The 27,830-nt window shown below is 37.5% G+C and overlaps 1 protein-coding gene across 1 annotated transcript in view; it reads left to right on the forward strand.

Annotated features, from left to right (window-relative positions):
• Positions 1 to 22,995, forward strand: part of SH3TC1 (SH3 domain and tetratricopeptide repeats 1) — a 33,166-nt gene extending 10,171 nt beyond the window's left edge. Inside the window, exons 4-18 of the mRNA XM_009919903.2 lie at positions 838 to 965; positions 3,473 to 3,578; positions 5,448 to 5,591; positions 6,293 to 6,470; positions 7,245 to 7,318; positions 8,217 to 8,412; positions 9,304 to 9,431; positions 11,651 to 11,692; positions 13,268 to 14,956; positions 15,652 to 15,832; positions 18,238 to 18,388; positions 20,517 to 20,639; positions 20,928 to 21,078; positions 21,978 to 22,174; positions 22,407 to 22,995. Coding sequence (XP_009918205.1) covers positions 838 to 965; positions 3,473 to 3,578; positions 5,448 to 5,591; positions 6,293 to 6,470; positions 7,245 to 7,318; positions 8,217 to 8,412; positions 9,304 to 9,431; positions 11,651 to 11,692; positions 13,268 to 14,956; positions 15,652 to 15,832; positions 18,238 to 18,388; positions 20,517 to 20,639; positions 20,928 to 21,078; positions 21,978 to 22,174; positions 22,407 to 22,637 — 3,719 coding nt within the window. The 3' untranslated portion in view covers positions 22,638 to 22,995. The remainder of the gene's footprint in view (positions 1 to 837; positions 966 to 3,472; positions 3,579 to 5,447; positions 5,592 to 6,292; positions 6,471 to 7,244; positions 7,319 to 8,216; positions 8,413 to 9,303; positions 9,432 to 11,650; positions 11,693 to 13,267; positions 14,957 to 15,651; positions 15,833 to 18,237; positions 18,389 to 20,516; positions 20,640 to 20,927; positions 21,079 to 21,977; positions 22,175 to 22,406) is intronic.
• The last annotated feature ends 4,835 nt before the right edge of the window (positions 22,996 to 27,830 follow it).

Here is a 27,830-nt window from a genome sequence, read left to right on the forward strand (position 1 = left end):
GCCCATCTGGGTATCTGAAAGCTTACGAATATGATTTACTGTTATTGAGTTAAATTAACAGACATGCAGAATGATAGCAGCTTTATCAAAGATCCTTTTTATCTGAGAGAAGCTAGCTGAAACTGTACTAGCTGTAGTAAAAGCCTCTCGGAAACAGATGTCAGGATCTGAGAACAGGTATCTAGCTTCTTTCAGATGTGCTGGGGAAATCATGTAAGTCAGCTTTTAGTTGGACCATTTATCTTTGTTGGTACTGCTCAACCAGCTCAGCTGAGAAACAGCTTTTTCAATAATCAATTCATAGAAGCTTTCTGAAGTAGTGGGGATGACATGTCAGATAACCATGAACTGAAGATTAGCATAAAGAGTTGTTGTAACATGCTGAACTATCTATGGTTTTTGTTGTTGGGGTTTTTTGCCTCAATCTTTAAAATATGCATGGGATATTTGGAAATCAGGGCATGTTCTCAATGTCTGTAGAGCCGTCTAATTTGACAAATTACCAACTTGCTTGCTTTTTCCCTCTTCTTTCTCCTCCATCCCCAAGTGTGTCAGTTGTGTCCCAAAACTTCTGCAGACTTTCACATCACCCTCCTTTGTAAAGCTGTAGCCTTTATTATGCAACTGAAAAATATCCTTGTGTTTCATGCTAGGCTCCTACCTTACTGGATAGTAAAAATGAAAAAGAAACATGCAGTAAGTCAGTTTTCTGTGTTTTTGTCTCTGAAGCTGAAAAAATAGTTCTTAATGTGGATTCTGTGATTTTTGAGGGATTTTCTGGTTCTCCAAAGCTGATTCACAAAACTTGTAGCACTGTAAATGGATATCCTTCTCCAGATATCTCCTTGAAGTTAATGATGGTAAGACGAAAGAGTGGATGTCCTGATTCCAGACTCCAAAGACAGCTCAGAGGGCAGCTCCGTCTTCTGGAAAATGACAGCAGGGAGGTGATGGCAGTTTTCAGTGTAAGTAAATTGCTTGGGAATTGGTTTATTTATTCAGAGAATACACCCTGTGCTACTGAAATAGTCTGAGATTTTTGGTCCCATTTCCATCTACATGCTGTATGCTTGAAATTGAGTGACCAGAGTTTCCCATAGCCCAAAGCCATCTAGAGACATGAGAAATACTGAATCACTGAAGAAGACTGGAACACTAAAGTGATGTAAAATAAATAAACCCAGCTAAATAAGACATTGAAGGGTTTTATTTTAAAAACATTCTGCTTTGATTTACATCAAAGGAAATAGTGGTTTTCTGATTTTTAATTTTTTTTTTTTTTAAATTGCCCTCATATTGACTCTTCATTTCAGTTTCCAGTCACTTAGAGTCATTTGGCATGCAAGTTACCTTGGAAGCCACTGCTAAGCCAAAGAGGAAGTTTGAAGGAGAAGAGCATAAATGCTGGACTTCCTAGGGCTAGATGGCCATAGCTTTAAATAGCATAAAAGAGGGTTGGCCAATTTTTATTACTGTCTTTGTTTGTATATAGGAATCCCATCCTCTACACCAATGAGGTTTGCTACAAATACAATTTAAAGTCTCCCCTTCCCTCTTGATGAAAAAGCAGGATGATACCATTTGACCTTTGGTGTCCCTTTTTTGTCTGAGCCATGAGTTCCAGCCTCTGTCACTAGCAAGCCAAACACTGAAATCTTAATTAGTTATGGCTTTGACTGTCTTGGATGCATGTGTTTCTACACGATTTTCCTTTAATGTGTTGTGAACTCTCCACTACCAGCCTGCTGATTTTGTGGCTGTGAAAACAGTCTGTACTCCTGCTGCTCTGCTCTGGCTTTTGTTTAGGGGGAGATGGAGAAAGGGAGAAGGGATCAGGAGGAGAGGGAAAACAGCATACAAATAGACTAGATTTGTGGCCTTATTAGAAACAGACTGGGAAAAGGACTTTGAAGGAAGCAAGATTTATAATGATAAGTTTCCTTAGAATGTTGTTTTGATATTCAGCAGCGCATAAAGCCCTTGAGGCTCAGATATTTTAGCATGTGTTGGCAACTTATTAATAGGTTTCAGGCTTACATTAATATTTAATCTAGTGTAGAAAGGGGCATGCAGAAGATCAAAGCAGTATTGAGGCATGCCTGTTGAAGAGGCTTAAGTTGGACTCTTGTTTTCAAAGAAGAATTACTTTTTTAATCTGTTCATGTTGTGTGAATTGAAAATATGGAAGTTAAACAGAATTAATTCAGAGATCTATTAAAATCATGACATAATGGTCATAAAAACAGTGGATCAGCTCCATCTTGCTCAGATTACAGATAATGTTTGAGGGACACTTCCCCCCACCCCAAGTTAGAATCCATTTCTTTGTCCTTAAATTGTTTTAAGATGCATTTCAATTTTGATGTGATGGTAGCAAGTGTACTGTACTGGGAAATGATACAGTAGCATTATACCTGTTAGCTTTGCGTCTGATTTATTCTCAGAGATACTGGTTCAGATACTTGTCTCATAAAATGCCATGGGACAGCCCTGTTTTTAAGCTACTAACTGAAGTGCAACCAGACTGTATACTACCACTCTTTGGCTAGAATCCATCAAAATGTGTATTTCTTTCACTTTATTTGAAGGTTTATGTAGTTCTCCCCTTCAGCATTTCTGAAATCCATTATAAAAGCCATCATTATCATTTACAATGATCACTGCCTATCTTTAAACACACAATTTAATGCTACTCTAGCAACACAAACCAGTACAAATGAGGAGAAAAGGATCTTACTGCATCTTTTGGGGGGGGGGGGACTACTCCAGTATATTTAATTGTCTTAACCATGGAAAGAGTGAACTAGGGAATGACTATTCAATGTCTCCTCTGGAACAAGACTGAAGCTACCAGGTAGCAGGTTCAAAGATGCATCAAAGGAGGTATGTTTTCATATGTGTACAGAGCTCTGAGGCTAACCTACAGCAGGATATTGTGGAACCTAAAAATTTACAGTGGTTCAAGTGACCTAGAGAAATTTTAAGTAAAAAACACAAACCAACAAAAAGAAACAATTTCCACTATTTAACATTAATGCCCACAGGTCTGGCAAAGGCAGCTCCCAAGCTGTAAATTGCTCTGTGCTAGGAGAGTATTCTTGGAAGGTACCACTAGATGCTTGCCTGGCTTTCACACTCTAAATAAAGAATACTGGCCACTAGGCATAGATGTGTCTGAACCATACAGGCATTTAGTCTCACTCAGTGTGGTCAGTCCTGAGGTCTTAATTCCTCTGTAAATTAACCTTGCTGGAACTGTTGGTACAATTGGTAAGAAAAAATAAGATCAAAAGTTGGCTTACTGTATGTTGTAGGTATGTGTTAAAGAACAGATATCTCATATACGTAAAACCCTGGAGGATTTTTTATTTTTCTTAATACATAACATTTTAGCACAAGTGTTACCTAGTGAGAAATTATGCTCAAGTCTAGCATAATTGTAATTAAAATACTGTGTTTGAATTTTTTTTAGGAGCTCTCTGCCAGACTGCTGTCTATTCATAGTGATCAAGATCTAATAGTGGTGACATTTAAAACTTTTGAAGAAATATGGAAGTTTCTAACCTACCACTCACTGGGTAAAGCTCTTTCTCCATACAACAGTTCAATATGTTTGTTGGGTGTTTTTTGTTTTTTTGTGGGGTTTTTTGTTCCTCTGCACACAATTTCTGATTGACTGGGAACTTGTTGAACAAGATTTTGGGACTCTCTGTATTAACTCCTAGTAGCAGTAAGTAATGTTCCTGAACTGGGTACTAGTGATAGGGCTGGAGAGACCCTCCAACCTCCAGGAGAACCTGCCTTTGTCCCAAAACAGGTAACAGCTATCATTCCTGGAAGGTGTCTTGTTTAAGTTAGATACTCCAGAATCAGGTCATATCTTCTTTCTAAGCAGTCTATTCCAACCCAGGTATTTTTGTCCTAAAGTCTAACCTGTGCTGACAACTTAAATGCTTTTACAGCTTTTTCTTCTCACTGTAGACATGTCAAGGTTACTCCTCTTTCATTGGACCATGCTAATACCTATTTAGAGACTTCTAACCTGCACTTCCACTTAGTGTTGTTTTCACTAGGAAAATCAACCCTAATTCCTATAATTCTTCTTCACAGAGTGTATTTTCTAGATCTCTGCTCATGCTTCCCACTGGACTCTTCTAGTTGTTCTACATCTTTCCTGAATAGTAGTGAGCAGATAGTGGACAGAGTTGGTAAGACTTCAGAGGAAATATCAAGTAAAACAAAGATTGATTCATGTGCTTTGCATGCTTCAGTTTTGTTTCTAAATTTGAGCATGCCTTTTGTAACAATATGATGCCATTGATTTCAGTTCCATTTTTAATATCCTATAATTTCACAGGGCTTCTGAAGAATAGTATTTGAATCAGTTCTTTGTTTCCATTTTGTTCACTTGATTATTTTTTTCTTCTGTATATGGAGAGCTTGTGTGCATTGCTATTGAATTTTCCTGTTTCCATCACAGCAATTTAAAATGAATTTTATTTTTAATTTCATGTTTGCTACTTACTCGCTATTTTGTATTTTAAAATGCTCCTTAGAGAACTAGAAAAAATACTGTTTCAATGCAACTTTGCAGAGAAAGCATAACAAGATGAAGTTTCTTCTTAGGCAAGGTTGTGGCTAACGGAATTGATTCAGCATCTTCCAAATTGCAGAGTAGAACCTTAATTACTGATCTGCCCACCTTTCCTCTTCATAATAACCTATACGCAAAGGATTAGCTAATATATTAATGTTGACCATTTAAGTAATGATCTATTATCTATACCATGTTGATTATGGTACAACAATCCAGATCTCCCTGTAACTATCAAATAGCTTTGAAAGCCCTAAATCCTAATGTAAGGAGTCCCAGTTTCCAAATCAAGCACTACCTTCTGATTTGTGTAATTCTGGTACGTGGTATCATCTCTGTCCCAAAGAAATTCCAGGAATTTGATACCCAGGCACGGTTTCTGCTTAATCAGCACAGCTGAATTGGGCAACAGAAATTTATGAAGTTATTATTTTTTGAGATTATTTCCAGTAATCTGTCATTTAAGTGGTGCTGAGAACCTGTTGCTGAAAGCTTGTTAGTGATTACCTCTTTCAGACTCCAAACCTTTTGAATATAGCTAAACTACAGGGAACCCTCGTAAGGGGAGGACATGCTCTGTTGTTTCTGCAGGATTCGGCACAGAAAAGTTGTGCACCTTTTAGGTGTAGTTTGTGAGAGCTATGCATCAAAAGTAGCTGTAATGCATGTAACATAATGGATGTAATTTTGCCAATACTGCCAATATGTGTAGTAAAATTAGTTATATGTTGTGGGTTAAGCCATAATGGAGTTATCTGAATGCCTACCCCAGTCTCTGACTTTCTGAAAGGTTATTTTATTGTATAATACTGTGAAACTGCGAAGAAAACAAATTGAAATTTCTTTTCCCTAGGTTTTATAAATCATTGCATGGAGAATTTATTCCTAGATCAATCTTTCTGGCTCTATTCTCAAGAGGAAGAAGAAACAGGCATTGAAGTCTGTATAAATGAAAAATCATTATATTTGATGTACAGAAGCCTGCTAGTACAGGAAGGTAAGGAAGACTGTACATGCTAAGGCTAAATTTAGAGAAGCACCTTTCTTTAAAATCCTAAAAGCAAACATTAAGACCTATTCAAATACTTAATGAAGTTGAAATTTAAATCTATTCACTCCAAATGTACCAGAAAGAGAAGAGAAAGGAACAAACACAGATTGAGTTCAGTAGGATCATAGGGGGATTAGAGAAATTCATTTGCATCTGGTCCATAAATGGATACCAAAAGAATTAGGCAGGGGTGTACATTCCAACTTGCTTCGTATTCTTGCAGATCCTGGAGATGTACAGGAGAGAGATTACAGATAGTTGCCAGGCTCATGTGCTTCTCCTAACTAGCATCACCTGCTGCCACTGTCAGAGACAGAATGATGGGCTAGATGGATTGTTGATTAATGCAATAGGAACACCTCTTGTGTTCTTTAGGGAATATAGATACACATATGTCTAGGTAATTTGCTGAAAAATATTGCCGCAGAAGAGGGTTCGACACTTCATTGAACATATCAGCTCTGCATTTTACTGAAAGAGAAACTAGATAGAAATGTATGAATATCTGACAATTAGAAAATTCTTGTGACATCTCAGATTTTCTATCTTTAATTGAATATTACTAATGCTCTTGAAGCCAGTTGTAAAGCTTGTATGACACTAAACCATTACATAAAATGACATCTCCTCCACTGCTTGCTTTTTAGGGGCATTTTTTGTTTTAGATCCTGACAATCTGATAAGAAAGATAATGGCTATAGGCAATGAAGTAAACACTTATTTTGAGACTGGGACTTTTACTGAAGGTGTAACAAGTGGATCTGTGGATGGTAACATGACCATGCTCTCTAATGCTTCTCTGGAGCCATTGATCCCTTTTCATCAGTAGGTACCTGATTCTAGCTACCTATTTCATATGCATCTGTTCCACATGTATACAAGTCTGCTTAGACATAGGTGTCTCTAAATGGTAGCTTGTTATGGAACATCCATCTTCCATTAACACTGAGAACAAATGCTCTATTTACTTCCATACCACACAACTGAATTAATCCAGATGCCAGCAGAGCAGCATTTAAAGATAGTTATCCTTCCTGTGAGTTAGATATTGCTTTTTTTCCTGAGTCTGAAATAAAAAATATTAACACTTCTAAAATAACTTAAAGTAAGAATTTTCCTTTTTCAGGATGCTTGGAAATAATGGATGATAACAGGCTAGCAGTGTTTTCAGTCAACATTATTGACAGGAGCCATACACCACCTTAACGCAGTTTGTGTCAAGGTCATGTCCAAGCTCATAATTGCTATAAAGCCAAAATTGTATCAATGGGCTTACCAATGGACTCACTTCAGGAATCACCAGAAAATCATTCTTGGTGTTGAAAAACTAGTTAAAGAGCTGGAATTTTTCTGTTAACCTTGGGCAGGGAGAAATAGTGTGACTTTCTCTGTTAGGTTTGTTTGAAGCAATGCTGCTTCTACTACTAATATTACTGAAAACACAGCTGTGTCTGAAGTGTATGGACAGCTCTGAAATTGAAAGATAATTGTGGGAGGGATGCACCTGTTTCCAAATGGATTTAAAATATCACTGTTATTGTCACAACATTTAGTGAAGTGTTTCATGCACTAATTTCCGATTTGTTTTTCTACTTTCAGATGGTTTCTTAGAATGTATTCTAATCCTATTGATACTGCATGCAAGACTGAATCTAAATCGATCAAGAATGTTGGTAAGAAACTCCATTTGAACATCAGGATAAAAAAAAATTAACTTATTCTGTGCTTTCAATAGAACAGACTCTGAAAGGTTCAATATTTTTCCCCCATTGTATTAGGATGGGAAAACAGCTTTCAGAATTATATTGCAGTAAACTTAGAGCATAAACTTCTGCCTATGACTAAAGGGTTTTACAACACATATGGCTAGATATGTCTAAGTTGAGGTAAAATCTGAAGTCTTGTATCTCCCCTTTTCTCCTAAACATTGTATTAAGTAGGTACACAAAGTAGCAGAGTAATTAATTTGAGGATGCCTCTGTAGATTTTTTTTTATGACAAAGTTTAAAAAATAAGAAAATGAGCCAATGTAGTTATTGTGGATCTTTCACATGTGTACTTCTTTAATACTGCCAGAGACATAAAACTCATACAGATGGTCTGAGGCTAGAGAGTAAATATTGCTTATTTTTTATCATTCATGTTGGTTTTAATACTGTATTGAGTGGTCTATAACTATATTTATCCAATAAGGATTTTGTTAGTTGGTTCAAGTGTTTTCACTCTGGCCCAAGTTCAGAGCCCTTTACTAAGAGAGAAAAGTAGGGACTCAGAACACTTCTTTTTGTTACTTCATGATGGAATTTGCTAGAATTTTGAGAACATCTTAGATTTTCCTTTCTAATGGCTGGGAAATGAGGAGTTTTATGCTGTTATTTACAATTCTAATTGCTCAAACCAAATGGATTAGGTTTAGATGCTTTAAATCTTGCCACATCAGATGTGCAACTTATGAGTTCCAGGAGTGTCTTTTGCTAAATATGCTCTTCTGCTGAGTTGCTGTTCTACTAATTGTATTTGTATTGTTAAAGTACTTTATCTGAAAATATTGTTTATCTCCTTATTACACAGCAATGGGATCCTGTCTAGCTGTGACAAATTATGAAAGTGTTGTGTCGGGAGAGATTAGTTTCCGGGAAGGGGACAAAATTGAGATCCTTGGTTACTTCATTGAATGCATGGAATGGTTTCTTGGAAGACATGTGTTTACTGGCCAAATAGGTTTTGTAAAGACAAGTTACGTGAAACTGGACTTACCTAGAAATGAGTAAGTGATATGTATGCAACTCAAACAAAAAGAGACTTAGTCTCTTGAGCTTTAAAATACTGAATGTTAAACTCAGGATTTTTTGTGGTAGGTTTTGGGGGTTTTTTTTGAGAATTGTCATAGTGTGTATCAGTCAAAACAAATGCAAAGAAGTTGGAATATGAAGTCTGCTTAAATGTTGGAAAATATTATCAGCCTGTACCTGAATTTCTTACTGGGAAAAGGGGTTGCTGTAGTTGTTATATCTGGTTCAGTCTCTGTGCTTTGGATCACAAGATCCAAGAAGCTTTAGTCTTGCAGAAGATTCTATTTTTGCTGGTCTCAAGATTTATGTTAAAGCATCCAAGTTCTGTTTTTGCTAGTACCCTCAATTACAGGCCTTAACTTGCTTTAAATGGGGCTCCTATTACAAATAATTGCTCATAATGCAGACAGAAACCTGTAAAAAGTGTGCATTTCAGCATGCATTGGCACCATGTTAATAGGCTGCTCTTACTAGTATGTCTAGACTGCCTACATGCTGAAACAAGGAGTTCTTAAACATTGTTTGCAGGTCCATTTGATGTGTACCTTTTAAGCTTGTATTAGAGGATCAATACCATAATGTCCTTAAAGATTTGTGCTTTTAATAAATTCTCTCATAAAATGCTATACCATGACACAGGCATAAAACTTACTTTGATATGGCAGAAACTGTTAGCTGCAAGCATAGCTATCATCAGTTTGTATATATTTTTATAAATATGACTGTTACTAATTTTGAACATAGGAGGACCTGTAATGTAAGGATTGTATTAGTTTCCCTAACAAGCTCAAATTTGGCTGATGCAGTGAGCTTCTCAAGCCAAACCTGCTTTCAGACACTTTCAAAGTTGATCCTTTCTTTGTTAGACCACAAGACCTGGATTTTCTTGAAGCAGAAGAGCTATCTTTTTTTTCAAAAGAAAAAAATTTGCAAGAAGTGGTACATTTGTTGAAACAAACCTCCATCACAGATGTTTGCTCTGTGTACAGAATAGGTGAGTTTTATTCCTTTTTACTGCATGATACGTGTGCAGTTCCTATATCCCTGTTATAACTGATTTTTTTTTTTATTTCAATGAGATTCCAGCCTTTACTCCTACTGTGAAATATCCTGGTATTCAGTTTGATCATAAATATGGCATGTAAAAATCCTTTATATCATCATTGCTACTTTCCTGCTGATGCAAGACTTTTCCCAGCAGAGCATTTACAAATCTTTTGTCCTTTTTTTTTTTTGAGTGAATTAAAGAGCAGGGCTTTAAAAATTCAGTTACTGAGCTGAACAGATCTTCAAGTTTTCAAATGTCAGAGTGCTGCATTATAAAAGGCAGCATGTTCACCCAAATACCGCTGGCTTTTCATTCTTCTTAGGAAAGGTGGCATAATAATTAGTGACAGCTAATGCAAACATACACCTCCTTCATGCTTGATTTAACTTTCAAAGGTATAGAAAAATAGCAAAACCTATTCATACCAAGGATAAAAATACTTTTAGCTACATCATCTCCAGTACAGCTGTTATTCCTCTAAGTGCTCATGCTTTGCATAAACTAATTGGGATAACTGGGGTTTCACCTTTACAGACTTGGTGTAAGGTAGTGTTAATGTATTTGTCTTGCTGAAGCGAACAGGAGCAGTGATTTCTTATCCCACCACAGGCTGTTCTGTGGTGATCTGTATGTTTGTCAAATATCTAATAGTTTTATCTCCATTAGTGCCATCCCAAGAGACAGGCCTGTAGGCTCCAATTTGGAAGGAGCTGGTGTGTAGGTTTGGCTCGGGTGCATTGGTTTAATTATGCAAATCAGCATATGTGTGAACAATAACTAAGGCATGCCAGACCCGAGCCGCAAAATGCAACTCATGTCAATGTGCAAAATGACTTCACATCTTGCCTTCCTTGCTCAAATGAAAAGCCTGGGAACAAAAGCTCAGACCTCTGTTAGGTACTAAATTAATTTCATGTGCTTAATGGACATACTGCTATTTTTGCCTGTTGCACATTTTTTGCCACATCTCATCTCCCTAATCTTTACAAGTGCTAACTTCTTTTTGCATCTTCCTCAGCTTATAGTACCATCTTTACCACTTTTTTTCTCTTAAACTGCACAATTGATCTACATAACTTGACTTACCCAGAGCAAGCGTTTTCAATATTGACTTGATATTTTGTTGTGTGACCTGAGTAAATGGGGTTTTGATTCCTTCAATCTACATCAATCTAATGAGAAGTATTTATTTAGGAGCACCTCTCCAATTAGATATTCAGACCATTAAGTTACAACTATTGTAAACATCTGTGGTATCTGTCCACCAAAGTCAGGAAAGCATTTAAAGGAAGGACATCCAGAAGTAAACAGTCAGTGAGAGGTCATTCTTAAAGGCTAGTAAAATAGCTTTCCATCAGCTTAAAATAGAACTAGTTCTGTGAGCCTCTGCTTTTAGAGATATCCTTCATACACTCAGTACCACTTAATATTGCATCTGGTGTATGAAAGACAGTGAATATAATCCTGAAATGCAACATGCCAACTGAAACACCTTGAGAAATATCTTTTAGACAAAATAGTAGTTACTAAATATTCTACAGATGTGCTATGTTAAACATTTAAAACTAGATCTATAGTAGTAATGTCTACAGAACTTAGATACACCTTTTAAAAGAAAAGATAAATACAGGGATTTTTCATCTGCATGCTTATTGGAATGGCCACAAAAGTCTGACACTCTTATCTGCACAAACTACCCTAAATAATTATTCCTCGCCCCCATCCTGCCCTGGGAGTGACACTGAAACGTCTTTTGGCAATATTAAGGGCTTTTTGTTACCTCATTTTACGGGTGGGTTGTTGGGAATGATTGTATCTAGACTGCCTACTTGTATTTTAATGCAGCAGTGATGCATCCTTCATGCAGAACAGGTTGGCTTTAATTCTAACTGCAATATGCAGATGTCTCCCCACCCTCCCAAGCAGTGGTAGGTGCATGATGATAACCATGTAGAAAGCAGTGAATTGTATCAGCAGGAGGGTAAGTCCCTAGTATCTGTTAGCTTTGGGTCAGCAATTTCTTCTCTTTTAAATATCCAGGACACATCCAATTCTTCTGAAATAAAGAATTCCAAATTAAAAAACAGCCTTATTTTAGGAGATTTAAAACTGAAAGACAACTAGGATACCATAACTAATATGGCTTTTTTCTTTTTTTCTTACAGACCAATTAGAAGAACCAGAATTTCAGAAAGCTCATGAATGTGGTAATACTTTATATGCATACAATTTTTACATAAAGTTAATGTGACTTCTGATATTTTTGATATCTTTGCCAGCTTTTTCTTTCTAATGTCTTCTAACTTTCTTCTCTTGCTGTTTGCTTTCCTAGATTTTGCTGTAACCCCTTTTCACTAGGTTTTTCTGTAAGACATTGTGGGTTTTCACTGATAACAGATGTCTTGCTTGCACTTTGCTATCCAATTGCAAACTGTATGACTTATTTTTACTGCTGTGACACACACATACATGCACCACCCTCCAACCCCTTCATGTTGTTTAATGGCAAAATACTGTTTATGGGGCATCTGGCAAGTGCTGACTTTGAATTCTAGCAGATTTTCCGTCTGCTAGAAAACTTCATCCCATAAATATACTTCCCAAAGGGGATATTTTGATGAGGATGCAGAATTATTTCCCTTTGGCATTTAGTTGCTAAGCTGTCACTATCATTACTTGTACTACATTTTTCTAAATATCAGTTTTTATGATTCTGCTGAACAGTTTCAGAAATGAGACTTTAAGGAAACTGAGCTCTAAATCTGCAAATTCAGTAAGTTCCTGTTGATACACAGCTGTAAGCTTTACACTGACTATGACTGCAAACTATATCCCTAGTCCTTGCCCTATTACCTTGGCTGGATAACAGTGGGAGGACTAAAGAAATGATGGCATGTCTGTCTCATATTTTTAAGATATTCAGCAATGTCAGTACTAGAACTTAGATCAATGACCACATCAATCACCACAAACTTGGTAATTTTGAGAAAGTTAATCTGTGCCAGCAGAGAATCAGGGTTGGTATTTGATTGAAAGGAGAAATCTTATTACACACTACACAGGCATGGCTGGCCACACAGAGGTAATGTGGACAGGAGAACAGGACCTTTGCAGGCACCCTCACAGCACCCACGTGAGACTTCAACAAATCAAATAGCTCAGTCTTATGCACCTTCCCTGGCTAACCTGCCTTAGTTTTCTATCAGGACATAGACACACCCTTACTTAACTCGCATGCTCAAATTCACAGTTCCCTTAGGCCTTAAGTCCATCCATGCCCTGACCTTGGGTCCTTTATCCAGACCTTGTGTCTTTTCCAGATTCTGGTCTTTCTTTGCTTACCAACTAGTCTGAATTGTAATTCATTGGCAGATCTCTCTCGCTCATGTACACAGAGAGAACAGAGAATATGCGCTCAGTGTGTACTTTTTGAGAATACACTCGGACACAAACCAGTCTGAATTAATGTTGGACTTCAGTTGGATTAATGTTGGATCAGGCACAGGGCCTGGCTAGACAAGCGTACTGATCAGCAACCTGCTTACATGTGGCAAGTCCTGTTTACCCCTACTCCTCCAGTCTCCCAAGGTTATTCTTCCCTGATCCTTCTTGATCTCTCTCTTTCCTCACCCTTGGCTTGTCTCCTAGACATACTGTTAAGAAAATGCAGTATGTTTACATGTTTTCCTAACAGCATCTTTTACTGATAAATGTTTTTGGTCTATCAAAGATCATTGTGTGCATGCACACATGAAGTTTTGATCTGTAATTTATTTTTTCAGAAATTCCATGTTCACATTTTAGTACAGGATCCACTAGCAAGAATGGCAAGATAGAAAAATTCCTGAAGAACTTCAAGAATTTGGAGGCCAACCAGGCAGAAGAGCCAACTACTGAAGGAAAGGATTCTGCTAGCTCTCCAAATACAGAAATCTTTCCTCCACCTGAAGGACCTTGCTTCCACATATGTCAAGATGATGTTCAAGCATCTGACATCTTTGAGTCATTGATACTCTACTTAAATAGGAAAGAATATGACAGAAACTTCAAAAACCTGTATGATTTCTCTTATCCATTTATCAATAGCATGTTTTATGGGTTTTCAGAAGAAGAAGAACTGGTTAGCTTTTTTAGATTAGCAAGGGAAGCAGCAAAGAAAGCAGGTATGTCCTGGGCGCTAGCAAGGCTATGCTTTCTCTTAGGCAGGCTCAGTGTTAAAAAGCTGAAGTTTTCCCAAGCTCGGGTGTATTTTGAGGAAGCCTTGGGAGCAGTAGATGGAGGGTTTAGTGATTTGTACTTTGTAATTGCTCTTTATACAAATCTAGCAGTCATCTACTTGACACAGAAGAACAAAGAAAAATGTGCTCATGTTTTTGATAAGGCTACATCTCTTCTCATGGGAATTCCAAATTATATTTGCAGTGCTGACCTGGAGTCAGATATTCTAAAGTATGCTCTGAAGAGGACAATTTTGAGCCAGAACAAACATGCAGAGGCAAGGGCATGCTTTCTACTGGCAAAACATTACAGTGCACGGAAACAGCATGAAGAGGCACTACCATTCTTGGAAAGGTTTCAACTATTGCTTAATGACTTGGGTTTACAAAACAACTTATCAAACAACTGTTATTTCAAACTAGCAGAGTCCTACAATGAGAAGTGCTTGCCGCACATTGTGTTAAGTTGCATAAAGGTTGCCTCTTCCCAGAGCTCCAGTACTTTAACAGATTCCTTGAAAAGGATTGATTTAGTAATCAAAAATGCTCCCAAGCTCTATGGCATGAGAAAACTCAGACAAATACTCCCATCCCAAACTGCACCTTACCTCATACAAGCACTTTCCTCTGTGTTTACTAATGAGCAGCAAGGACTATGCAGCACCATCTATCTTAGCTTAGCAAAACTGTACAGCCACCACAAACAGTATGGAAAAGCCATTGTTTACATGATGAAAGCCCTGGACTCTGATGTTTCTGCTAAGCCAGAGGAAACTATTAACTATTTGGTTTCACTTGCTTGGTTATACATTCTTTACAGGCAATATGATGTCGCTTTAGCCATTTTAAATGCTGTTGTAGACTCTTCATGGAGCAATCCTCAACAACTAGGCATCGCTTATAATATGCTTGCTATTGCTTTGAAAAGAACAAACAATACGAAAGAAGCTGCTCAGAGCTACTACAAAGCACTGCGTCTTTCGGAAGAGACTGATATGACCCATAACCAAGCTGTAGCCCTGGCTAATTTTGGGGCACTCTGCCTGCATATAGCAGCCAGCAAGCTGGCAGAACATTATTATATCAGGGCAGTTAAGCTATTCTCCAAACTTCCAAGTACGGCCTGTGGCCAAGACTTTATCCAAGTCCTCCTTCAGTTGGGGTGTTACTATGTTGATGGAACTCAAAGAGAAAAAGGAAGGTTTTATTATGAATGGGCTTTTTTACTTGCAATGGAGACAAATCATCTGGAAAGTAAGTATATTTTTTCTTCCCCTCAAAGTTATGAAATGTACCCTGTTTGGGAATGTTTGTTATATAGGTATGTTATAGTTGTTCTTTAAACAGCATTTTATGTCCAGTTATGTGACAGCTATCATAGTGATTGAAGTCTTTGCTCTGTCCCATAATGGTGGAGAAATAAATACAGGTTGGCTTGCTCTTCTAGTGGTACTTAGGTTTGTCAGAAATGATAGAGAAAATTAAATGTTAAAAAATGGAATAACTTAATTGGTAGAAAGTCTAGAGATTTCTAGGTTCAAGAAAATTTACAATAGTTATGATATCACTGGTAGTACAAACAGCACCAGACTTGAGTTTAAAGGTATGAAAACAATTGGTAAACTGGATTACTTTTGCATAAAATAGTTGTATTTAGAAGACCCATGCTTTATATATTTATTCTTTCTACAATGATTAAGGCAGCTTATACAGGTAAGGTGGCTGTTCTATTATTTTATTTTGGAGATCAAGTCTGAAGCAACCTCTAGCCTTTGTTAACTTTGGGGGTGAAGAAACCAGCAGTGGAATCTCCTTGTTATGACTTTTATATTGTTATTCATTGACTGTGCTGTGTTTTGTGAAACACTAAGAATGAATTATTTTAAAACTAATCTAGCTTTCATTTTAAAATAGAGATTCATGTTAGTATTTCTAATCTATTCTCCTAGGTCAACTACAAGCAATTAAACTGCTGTGTCAGTTCTACAGTACAGTTGTTCCCAATGAGGCTCAGTGTGTCATCTACAATGAATATCAACTATCTTTAGCTAGAAAGATGTCCAACAAAGCTCTGGAGGGACAAATCTTGGAAACCATTAGTCAGCTCTATTTGTCTTTAGGAACAGAAAGGTAAGACATGCTGAATGAGTCTGCTTTTATTCTGATTGTAACTCTTCTGTCATGCTAAAGAACTCAAATTTTGCAACAGCTGAAGATGACATAGATTTTTTTCTCTCTGCTTTGCCAATACACTTTATCAGAATTGAAGGGTCCAGTGCTAGTGGTGACTTCTCTTGATAGTTACTTAAAAAAAAAAACATCTCTCAAGGGAGACAAGATGTACAGCAGGGATTAGCACCACTTCAAGAGCCAAATTATTTTTAAAATCTATGTAAATATGTTTAAAAAGTATTATGTTATGCGACTGTTGATGACTGCTATAGCTCTAGGATTATTGCTGGCAGGTGACTTGTTTGTGGTGATAGATATTTTTTTTTTTACAAGACATTTTTTCCATTAGAAACCAAGTGACATATTCCAAACAGGTCAGACATCAAATTGTCTCTGTGTAAGTGTTTCTCTTTGAGGAAATGCTTTTTTCAAAACTTACATAAGTACAAAGCCTATGTGCAAAACTGCGTAGTGTCAGTCTCCAGCAATTTCTATGCCGCTCTTATTTTCAGAATACCAATTTTTTTTGCTTTGCTTTATTGAAAAAATGGACTGCACAAGTCTATAGTAACGAACAGGTGCTGGGGAAACTTAGAGATTTCTCTAGACAATTTTTAAAGTGTTTAAGGCAGCTTTGATTTTTTTCTTACTGTATCTCACTTCAGGGAGTCACTTTAGATTCAGATATTTTTCAAGCATGCCTCAGTAAGGATGGAAAAAATATTCTCAGTTATAGAAGGAGAGTAGATGCTTACTTTAGCTTTAAGGGGCTGCAGCCCAAGCATCTAACTTTCCTAGTATGTCAACTAATTTATTTTGCTTTGTTCACTGCTGTTTAATGATATAGTTGGTGAACATCCTTTGGAGAGGCTGAAGACAAAGCAGTTGGTTAAGATTTCAAACTACCTGTAATTTGCAGAAGGATTTCGCTAGCTGGAGAAGCTGCTGCTTTGTGTGTGTGTAGTACATGAAATTTATGTATCCTAGGAGCCTGGCTCCCAGACGTTGGCTGTGTAACCTCAGCAGACTACCGGGTAATAGCACGTACTCAATATGGTATTAGACCATAGTATCAGTATTCTTTAACAGCCCTGAGTAACAAGGATATGTGTCTATGATGAAGTAACAAAAACAGTGATGTCCTTGGTGTCACCGCCTCCGTTGTAAATTACTGTGGCCATGCCAGCAGACACAGTCTGACCTGTTCCAGCTGCTGTGCTGGGTTATGGATTGGTATATGCTTCTGTCTGCTGTAAAAGCAAAAACTCTGAAGGAGGGATGAAAGTAGCATTCAGTAATTGGGCGGAGTTGGACTACTTCAACTGCCTTGCCTTTCCTCATGTTAGCAGCTTGTTAGCAAAGGAGAGAAGACTGAAATGTCAGGTTTGTTCAGTGGAGCTTTACTTCATCTCATGAGTATAAAAGGAGTGACAGTTCTCTTCAATTTCTGTAAGAATCAGAAAGTAGTAAAACTAATTTTTTCCCTCAGATGAGATACCTTATTGAGACAGAACTGAAATCTTGATAGTGTGAAATATGAGGGAGCGTATTACTTTTAGATTTGTTTTGGATCTCTTTGTAGGTCTAAGCAGGCTGTTCTAAAGATGTACTGTGTAAGGATTCACTGAAACTGTGCAGTTCATGTTATATTTCAGTATGTTTGTGTCTTGTGCTTGGAGGAAAATGTGTCACGTCAAGGTGATAGGAGTCCAACACAAGACAGAAGGATTTAATAAGTCTGGGGTTTCTATGTCCAGTATAAAGCACCCTAAGATCAATCAATCTGCCAGGTCTTTCCAATGAAGAGTATGACTGCTCTTCTGAGAGCACTGTGCTCTTACACTTAAAGAAAATTGCACTGCTCAATGATCTGATAATTTAGGTGCTTCTAGAACTGGTCATGTCGTGTCCTGTTCTCTTCCCCCATCAAGTTTTTCTACAGTTGCTGATTAGTCTGAATTGTACTAGGTGATTTTAGAAAAAATATTTACAGATGCAATTTCTTTCTGAGGTTTCTAGGAAAAAGCCAAAAATCATAGAAAAGCTAAAGATGAAGAAAGATTTTTTTTTTTTCCACCTGTCCCTAGCCTGAGGTAGGGGAAGGATACATCTAAACTAAACTATACTGAAATAACATAATGTGATAACAATCTAACAGGAAACATAGATTGAACAAAAAAAAAGGAAGAGGAAAAAGACTGAGTTTGCTAGTTACTAGTACAGCATGGCTGAGAAATTATAATTGTGCATTGAATAGGGGAAACAGATTGTCTTATAATTAACATAAAGCTTTTCTCACTATGAAGAAAACCATTTGCAATTCTGAAGAACCCCTCAGTGATTAGCAGTTTTCCCTGTTTCAGGGCTTACAGGTCAGCTCTGGAGTATACCAAAAGAAGCCTTGGAATATTTATAGATCTCCAGAAAAAAGAGAAAGAGGCATATGCTTGGCTACGGGCAGGAAAGATATATTATGTTCTGAGGCAGAACGAACTTGTGGATCTTTATATTCAGGTACGTTGTCAACACAGGCATGCATGTGTTGTCAAACATGGTGCAGGTGGCATGGTGAGAGTAAGTAATTCAATATGATGATCCCAGAGATTTTACTAACTGGTGTTCTGAACGTATAGTAACACCATTTATGTAATGCTTAACAGCTGAAAGTCTCAGCATTTTCCATTGGTCCTCTGTTTTAATCTGTTGCTTGACTCTGGAAAGATTTTGGGCAGTGACCTTTTTTAGTTCTTGCTCTGTTGTAAATTCTGTGTATTCCTTCATCATTGTCTACCAGCTATACAGCACCACAGCAATCAAACCATGTATCCATGCTACATGCTGGTGGATAACAGATAATAATCAGCATGCTGGCTTGTGGGCCAGATTCCCAGGAAAACAAGAGAGTAGCTTTTTCAGGAAGCATTTCCAAAGCATCTAAAGTTTTATTTCTGTGGCCGTGCATAGCATGGCACGGAGCCAGCTGGAGCTGCTGCTGCCTTTGCAACAGTAAGACCAGAGGCATGTGGCTTGCAACCTCAGACACCCCCCCCCCAACCAACGGGGACCTGCTGCAGCTTCTACTGCTGTGCTAACACAGATTGAAAGATGACCCGAAATGGGGATCTAGCCCTTGTGGCTGCTGAAACTGGATGATCCAGAGACTTTTCTCAGAGCGGCACTGCAGCCCAGATCTGACTTTCAGTTGTCTATATGGCTCCTAGCCATTCACTGAAGTATTTGGGGAATTAGGTTCTCACTTTTGGAAAGGATTTAAAAATACTTCTCTTCTGTTGTGAGGGAGAGTGCTGCCTTGTAGTGCAGGATGTATACAGAACCTGATATAGTAAGATTTGAGTCTTGGTTACCAAAAGATGATCTCTAAATAAAATAATCAGATGCCCGTTAAGATGTTTTGAAAAAAACCTACAAAGCAGGAAAACCCAGGGAACAAGTTCATGTTTAAAATGTACTGAGACACAATACATGGGGCCACTTTAATTAATTTTTCTCTGAAATAAGTTACATTATTGAAAATTTACCAGGAAAACTGAATAAATGTGTTTACAAGAAGGGACTGTGCTATAGGCCTGTCATTTCTTTTTCTTTTACTAAATGATTTTAGCTGATAGCCCCCAAGTCAGTCACCTGGTGGTACAAAGGCCAAATCAGCATGTGGGATGATTTTCTCCATCTGCTTTATTTCCTCCAAGAGGAGGAGTGGGCCAGGGACATGCATGTGTATTTCATACTGTGCATGTATGGCACCTGGTATTTAAAGCAGGGAGTCAGTGCCTGTCCATGAGGAAAGTCTTAAAACAGGAATCTGCCCACTTAAATGTTGACCACTGTGCCAGTAATTTGTGCAAGTCATCACATCTTAATTTGCATGTAAAACACAACTTCCACAATGTGATGCAATAGACTTCTTAGGTGCCTGAAGCCAAAATAGGTGTAAAAGGATCACTGCCTTCGTGCTTAAGTAGAAAGCTAGGCTTGTATTAATTGAATGCAATTTGAAAACGGAAGATCACAAAGCCAAAGCAAGATTCTTAATCTTGCTTCATGTAAAAGTCCCCTTTCTCGTTACTACTCATCCTATCAATAACTGAGTATCCTAGTATTCTTTCTTTGGGGAGGATGCATGCTGCCTTTCCTGAAATCCTTTTTGCTAACATGGCATATATTTATTATTTCAGAAGAACAGGATAGTGGAGCTGCATTTGTTTACAGAATTCACTTCAAAGGCTTTTAAATCTGCAATGTTAGCAATATCTAACTTGTAATTAGAATTTATTTCTATGATAAGTTCGATCCAATTTAAATTAAAAACAGTGTATTTGATAGCTGCCACATATTAAGAGAGCCATGTGCTGACAAAGGTAGCAGGATGCTATTGCCAGAAAAGGGAGACCATGACACTATATGTGCCCAGGTTCTTATATTCCTTCTTCAGCAGTTGCCGCTGGCCTGCTCAAAAACAGGGTACAAAAAAGACAGAGCATGGTCTCACCAAATATAGACTTTCCTATCTTATAATGAGAAGAGAGGCCTTAACAAGATCTTTTTTTCAATTGTTAGTATTTATTTTTTTACCAAGAAGTAACCAAGATTTATTTTTTCTTTCACCATTCCTTGTTTTCAGGTTGCTCAAGATGCTGCTCTTTACACAGGAGATCCAAATTTAGGAATGGAATTGTTTGAAGCTGCTGGAGACATATTTTTCAACGGTACTTGGGAAAAGGAGAAAGCAGTGACTTTCTACAGGGTTTGTGCAGTTTTTCTACTGCATTAATAGTTATGTACCTGCCCATCATAGCAGGTGTTCTACAAATGCTGAACCAAAAGCTGATCCTCTCAGTTTATAGTTTATAGCCTATTGCAGCTGAGTACTTTGTCATAGTGTTAATAGATATCACCTATTTTAAATTCTTTTCTGAGTGTAGGATATAATCAAAGAGCAAAACGAAACCAGAAGTCGCTTGACATGACATAATGGAAGCCTGTTAGTGCACGTCTTGGGGTTCAGCTGTATCTAAACTGTTATGTGTTTCAGGACAGGGCTCTTCCACTTGCTGTGCAGACTGGCAACAAAAACACTGAACTCAGATTATGCAATAAACTGGTGGAATTGCTGGTGAATCTGAAGACTTATGAGGAAAGTCTGGAATATGCAAGAGCATCTCTCATGCTCAGTGTAAATTTAGGTAAGACCAATTTCAATTATAGCTGAATATTACTGATCTCTAAAATACAGCAGAACTCTAAATTTTTCTTCCTTTGAATTCAGTCAGATTTCTTGCCAGGGTTTCTTAACAATACCATAATTACTATTTTTGCCTCTGTTCAAGAATGAATAACTTTATTGCTGCCTCTTCTAACTTCAAGTTCTTACGGAAAACCTTTGGTAGAGCACAGAATTAAACCTGGGATTTCAAGTCCAAACTGAGTGTGCTTCTCACAGCTAAGATGTAATACTGATGAATAATATTGTCCCAAGAGGCTTTTCAGTGTCGTATACTTTCAGATTTTCTCATAGCCTTGCTGGTGAACCAACCTAGGATAAAATAACCAAAACCAATAGGGCTAGTTTCAAAAATTGCTGTTCTTCAAGTTTGAGAGCTGTTCAGCTGATTAAGAACCCTCTCACCCCTCCACACAAGAACAGACAGGTAATTTTGATCAGCCTGAAAATCATCTTTTTGCCATCATTTTTGATGTAAAGTATGTAGTGGAAGGGGTAATGGAGTCTCTAATCCCATTAGCTTTCTTTCTTTCATTACTTTCGTAATAACCTATTTGTATTCTTTGTAAGTACGCACAGGGTGTATATATCTATACATGAGAGATGAATGTAGTTATTTCTTAAGAAAATCCCAGATACTGGTAAATCCTACAGTGGGAAATCCAGGAATTCTGTGGTATTGTTCTTAAAGGGCAGGTTTTGGCTTATGTATCTCTTAAGCAAAATTAGTTTTATGCAATAAAAACTCAGCAAATACCACATAGAAATAAACCAAAAAATAGCATAGATGTATTCTGATTTGACACAATTTGACTACTTTGTCTCTTTGGTTTTATCCTGACTCATACATTATCTCATTAGGAAATCAGCTAAATGAACGAATAGCTTACCATCGGCTGGCTGCCATCCATCATCATTTGGGTCACTGTGAACTAGCTGAACACTTTTATTTAAAGGCCTTGTCCCTCTGTTCCTCTCCTCTGGAGTTTGAGGAGGAAACACTGTATTACGTCAAGGTGTACTCGATCTTAGGAGACATTATATTCTATGACCTTAAGGTAAGAAATACTAAAAACTGCTGCAGAAAATCGTTATGTTGAATAATGTTTCATAATGTCAGGTTTTACCACATTCTGGTTTTTATGCATTTAGAATGTAAATAATAAAGTGAGAACCTACTGAAGTTCAGAATCTATACTATTCTTGTTTGATACCTAATAAACTGAGCTTGGATGTCCTCTTACACAGCTTGTGCTATAGAGGGTGTTATCTTTGTGTCTCTTATTTCAGGATCCCTTTGATGCAGCAGGCTATTATCATTTGGCACTTGCTGCTGCCATGGACCTGGGCAATAAAAAAGCTCAACTGAAGATTTACACAAGACTTGCAATAATCTACCATAACTTCCTTGTGGATCGGGAAATGTCTCTCTTCTTCTATCAAAAGGCAAGAACCTTTGCAACAGAGCTGAACGTTAGGAGAATAAATCTAGCTCCTGATCAGTGTTACAAGAGTTCATAAGCATCTTTGGAAAATGCGGTCTAACAACTACAGAAGTACCTAGAGAAATATTGCACTGGCTTTGTAGGAGGATGCAGAATGCATTCAATGTCTCATTATGCACGTGCTGTAAGCCAGAGCTCAGCATCCCAGACTAAATTACCAGTTTATATGACAGTGAACTACATTTCATTGTCTCCAAGATATACAGTCTTTTACTTTTGGTTTAAGAGTCAGCCTGTGCACTAAAACCAAAACCCAACAGTCTTTTTTTTTAACTAAATTTTTCTTTGCTAGCTGTTTCTGTCTATCTGGATACCAGAAAATGATCAATGTATAAATGAAATGAAAAATATTGAAGTGTTACAGAGAAAAGACACTCCATACAAACCGTGGCTTTCTTTGCATGACCTAGCTCTTGTATGACCTAGCTCTACTATTTTTATGACACCAAGTAAATACATTCGCACAAGCATGTTAGGTGAGGTATTTGAGAATTAGTTTGATCCAGTTGCCCAGACATCACCCTTCATTTCCTATCAAATTCATCTACTGCAGTACTTACAGGCACTAGTTAAGATTTATCTTCTAATTCCTGAACACACTTATGTACATGTTGTAATAACTAACTTGTTTCCAGAACTGAAGTCTCTAGTAAAGTTTTGTGGATTTCAATGGTCGTGTGAAGGCCCTCTTTTCAAAGACAAATTATCTGTTGGGTTCTTTTAACTGACCTTTTTCAGAACTGTCAGTATTGTCTGCAATGACTTATTACAGGATTTCCTACAGTCTTATGTATAACTACCTTATGTTCAGAAAGCTGTACTACTTCACTTCAGTTGTAAAAATCCTAGATTGTTAATTTTGATAGTTCTAAATCTTTGTGCCTCAAAACATTTTCATACCAAAGCTATGGTAGAAATGACTTATTAGATCATGCTGTATATTTTGAGAAGGAATGTCAATGTCTTAAAAGTCTGATAACCTTGCAATTAAATATTCAGATACATTTTGAAATGATGCCTTTTCATTCTCTGTAAGAACTTCATACAGAAACTGCTAGTTCATTTTTTAAGAGACATTACAAAGAATGGAAGTATGGAGGTGTCTTTGGAAGATGAACACATAGTCTCAGAAACCAGCTAGGGGTTTGTTGGCTACATATTATATTTTATTTGCTTATACTGTCAAACCTGGGGAAAGGTGCAAAAAACAAACTTTTTTTCTGGTCTGTGTAGCTATGTAATCTCATTGCTTTTGTTCTTTGCCTAAGAATCTTTCTTTTCCTAAAATCTGTCATTCACAGCACACACTGAACACTTTCCATAGATACATTCAGGTATCTGACTTTTGTCGTCTTTTTGACCTTATGAATTCTTCATTAGTTTTTTGACTTCTTCCCTACAGGGAGAGAGGATACTTATATATAATTGAGATAGACTAACACTTAGGATACTCTCCGGGGAGGTGGGAAGTGCATCTTCTTCCTTGGTGAGTGCTGTAAGCACTAGTCTATATAACAGATAGTTGCCACTATCATGGTAACTGTGACCTGTCAATTACCTTGAAGAGAAGATTTGACTACTTAGGTAGACAGGTAACTCTCTGCAGTCCTGCACTTGGCTCAAAGGTCCAGAGAGTGAAGTGGGCCTTCAGTGCTATGCCTTTGAGCTTAAATGCTTTGTATTTGCTATTTCTAGAAGGCTTCTTGCACAGTAAGCATTTTTTTGTGTTGTCTCTTTTGACACAGTAAGGAGAACTTACATGCTCCTGTGTTTTCAGTTTCATGCTGAGGATTAGATGGCTAAAAATAATGAATGTGATAGTGCCTTGCTTGTAAATATGCAGTATTATCAAATATATCTCAGCACTTTGCTTTTAAAAACTAAAAAAGCTTCATGTTGGTTAGTGAATCAGACTTCTAACATCTTGATTGTAGAAATGTGCGTACTGCTCAAAGCAATTCTGCACACAAGTTTTCAGTGGGTTTTTTTATTTATTTTTTGGACACTCGCAATCAGACTGGAACTAAGCATTAAATTTGAAAGTTTTATTGTTCAGGTGTCTTAGGAACTTACCTTGAAGACTCAGATTCTGACTGGTCATATTGTCCCACTAAACATGGGAAATTAGTTAGCCTATATCCTCTTCCTTGTCTTGACCTGAAAACTCAACAGAAGTCCTGTACGATCTCTGCAGAGCTGGGAAAATTGTGGGTGTTGCTCTTTGTTCATTAACTTGCTTTTCAGTGCTTGTCAGTCTATTTTCCATTTCATTTGGCTTTCAGGCTAGATAAATTTATAACCTCTCTCTGGCTCTGATTACAGCAATCACAGGCAGTCTCTTTGTATTCTAGGAAGGGAAGCTGCACTTCCTAATCTGGAATTCAATTCTGATAAGACCTATCTTCTTTCTTGCATTGCTACTTCATCTTGTTGCCTTGATTCCACAGAATTTTAGCTTTCATAGTAATCCAGTCCTTTATTATTAATTCACCCTTTAATGTTAAATTGTACTTGGGCAGTGTATAGCACACTGAATTTCTTGGCCATTCCTTTCAAGCCAGTTGAACAACATACAAAAATCTGGCTTTTGAAAAGGCAGTACCTGAATTGTCTCCTTGCTCTGATGAGACAGGAATTCTGTGTTTTCCTACTCAGTGTGGTTAAAGTGAGTTATAGGCATAGGATTTCAAAGAACTGCATTCCTATTAGGTATATATCTGGCATTTTAGGTTTTTAAAAACTGCTTCAAAACCTGTTAGACCTTTAAATATATCGCTTTCTCCAGGAAGCACAGCATCATTTTATGCTTCTGCGATAACAAATGCAATGCACTTGGACAGCAAAGCTGGAATTTACAAATTCTGGGAGGAACTGAATCTGGGCTAAAGGATTTTACTCCTAAATTCTGTTCCTTTTGATCAGGAGTGGTAGGATTCATCTTCCCTTTAGGAGACACCTGTTAGATGGCCCTACTCTCTTTTGCATCAGAGAATGGTTAACTGTCTACAACGTAGAATTGTATAGGTGGGTGAGATGAATCTTACCTGGTGTGCTTCCTGGTGCAAGTCTTTATAAATGGAAGTCTGATTATTTGAGATATTATAAAACTCTGTTTTGCCATAGCTGTTATGTAAATGATCAATTTTGGTTAGATAACTGGTAGAACATTCTTCTAGTTTAATGAAGCAAAAAGGCACAATAGCATAGAGTCTAGGTGCCTCCTAGGTAGGGTATAAAAAGCATAGCTCTGCGGAGTCTGTTAGAAAAGACAGTGAGGGATGGGATGTTTGAATGATAAATGAAAAAAAGGCATAGGAAGCAGATATAGATTCAGAGGGCTTCTACCCAGAACTAGTTATATAGCTAGTCAGTAGCAAAAGTCTGATACTCTTAATGATCCAAAAAAAGCCCTGCTGAGCTGTTAAAAGCTCTGCAGGCACTGTCACACTGTAGGTATTTCTGCTTGATTTGAAATAACAAGGTCCTGCTTCCAGGAAGGCACAAGATGGTGCCTGTGAGCAGCTACATATCTAGAACATTGTCAAATATAGAGCCAGATACTTGTGGTGGCTTCTCATCCAGGAATGACATACGTTGCCAAGTGTCACCCCTTCATTTTTAAAATGAGATTACAGAAATGGGAATGGTAGTGATGCTATCATTGTACAGAATACTTAATTACTGAAAAGGAGTGACCTCAACCCCCATGCTTTCCTCAGCCTGTGGAAGCCTACGTTTCTGAAGATGAAAATACAGAGTCCCCATTTTTGCAATTTCGGCCTCTTCAGAGAAGTTAAGCTGGCTTCGTGTTGGTTTTTTCAAGGCCTAATCCATTCAATCTTAACACTTCATTTTCTGCAGGACCAAGCTAGAGTTTGCCAGCCGAGAGAGCCTCTAGCCACGTGGTGGCAGTCTCTAGCTTTGCATCAGTGGCCTCCAGTCCAGAAGGTTGAGAGGAATTCAGAAACCTGAAGAAGTAGTGCGTTGTTCCTCCATTACCCTTCCTTTCCAACTAAAATCTAATACCTCTTAAAAAAAACCAAACCCAAAACCCACTAAAAACAAAACAAAACAAAAAAACCTTAAAAAGTGATGCTGTCAAAAATGATGACCCAGAGCCTAGCTAGGTCTTCAAGCCCCTTTACCAGGATAAGCGAAACCTAGATCTTCCCCAGACAAGCATCTGTGTGCTCTGTTGCAAAGGAAGTATGTTCCAGCAAAGCAATGGAGCACTTGTGGAGAGTAAAAAGAGTTGAAGGTAATAATTCTAAGCTACTTTGAAATGCCTGAAGTTCTGATAACTGACTTGTCTGCAGACAACCTAGAGAAAGGCAGCTGCTCTAAGGTAGTACACAGCTTTATTTGGCAATAGGAAAACTGGAGTACAAATACAGAATAGTGTGGTAGAGAAGAAATCTAGTAAATGAGGTTAGAGGCAGGCACATGCTGAAAACTGGTAGAGTTAGTTTAAAATGGTCAACTTCTGACAGCTACTTGTTTTGCCAAGAGAAATGCCATATGAATTGCTTTGTATGAGCCTGCAGCTATTGTTTTCTAGGCAGTGACATTCAAAATACTTAACCTATGTAACAAAGCACTTTTTCTGAAAATGTACCAAAGAGATTAGCAGAGTTAGTAGCTGTTTTCCCACTTAATATAAACTGCCTGCCTGGTTTTATTGTCTGCTGAAGCGCTAAGGAGATGTTCCTCTAACTATTTTGCTTATAAAGCTTTTCTGCCTTCATTTTGCCATTTCAGATAATGAAGGGAAGAAAAATAATGTTTGATTTCCCAGAATATTTATCTCTACCTGGCACTTTAATCACTGAGTGGCAGGTTAAGTTGCCTTTGCAGTGCACTGACATACTAAATGGATTGTATCTTTGCATGAAAAGGCAAACTAAACAAGATTACTCTGACTTACAGTATCATAAAACTTATATGCCATTTAGATGCTGAATTACTCTAGAGAGTTATGTGCTGGGAAACTCTTGAAAAATTTCAGCAGGTGTTTTTTCCTGATGTAGCAGATGTACAAAATCTGCTCAAAGTACCATTTCTTTGCCAAGTCAACAGAAGGGAATTTCACCATTGCACAGAAAATATTGAAATTTTTGGAAGTTGGAATGAGTATGATAAATGGAGCATTTTTGCTTTTCTCAAAATAACACAGATTCTTTCTGTTTCCTGAAATATATCTAACACCACT

This window comes from Haliaeetus albicilla, chromosome 1 (genome assembly GCF_947461875.1).
Source record: "Haliaeetus albicilla chromosome 1, bHalAlb1.1, whole genome shotgun sequence".
Classification (NCBI taxonomy): Eukaryota; Metazoa; Chordata; class Aves; order Accipitriformes; family Accipitridae; genus Haliaeetus; species Haliaeetus albicilla.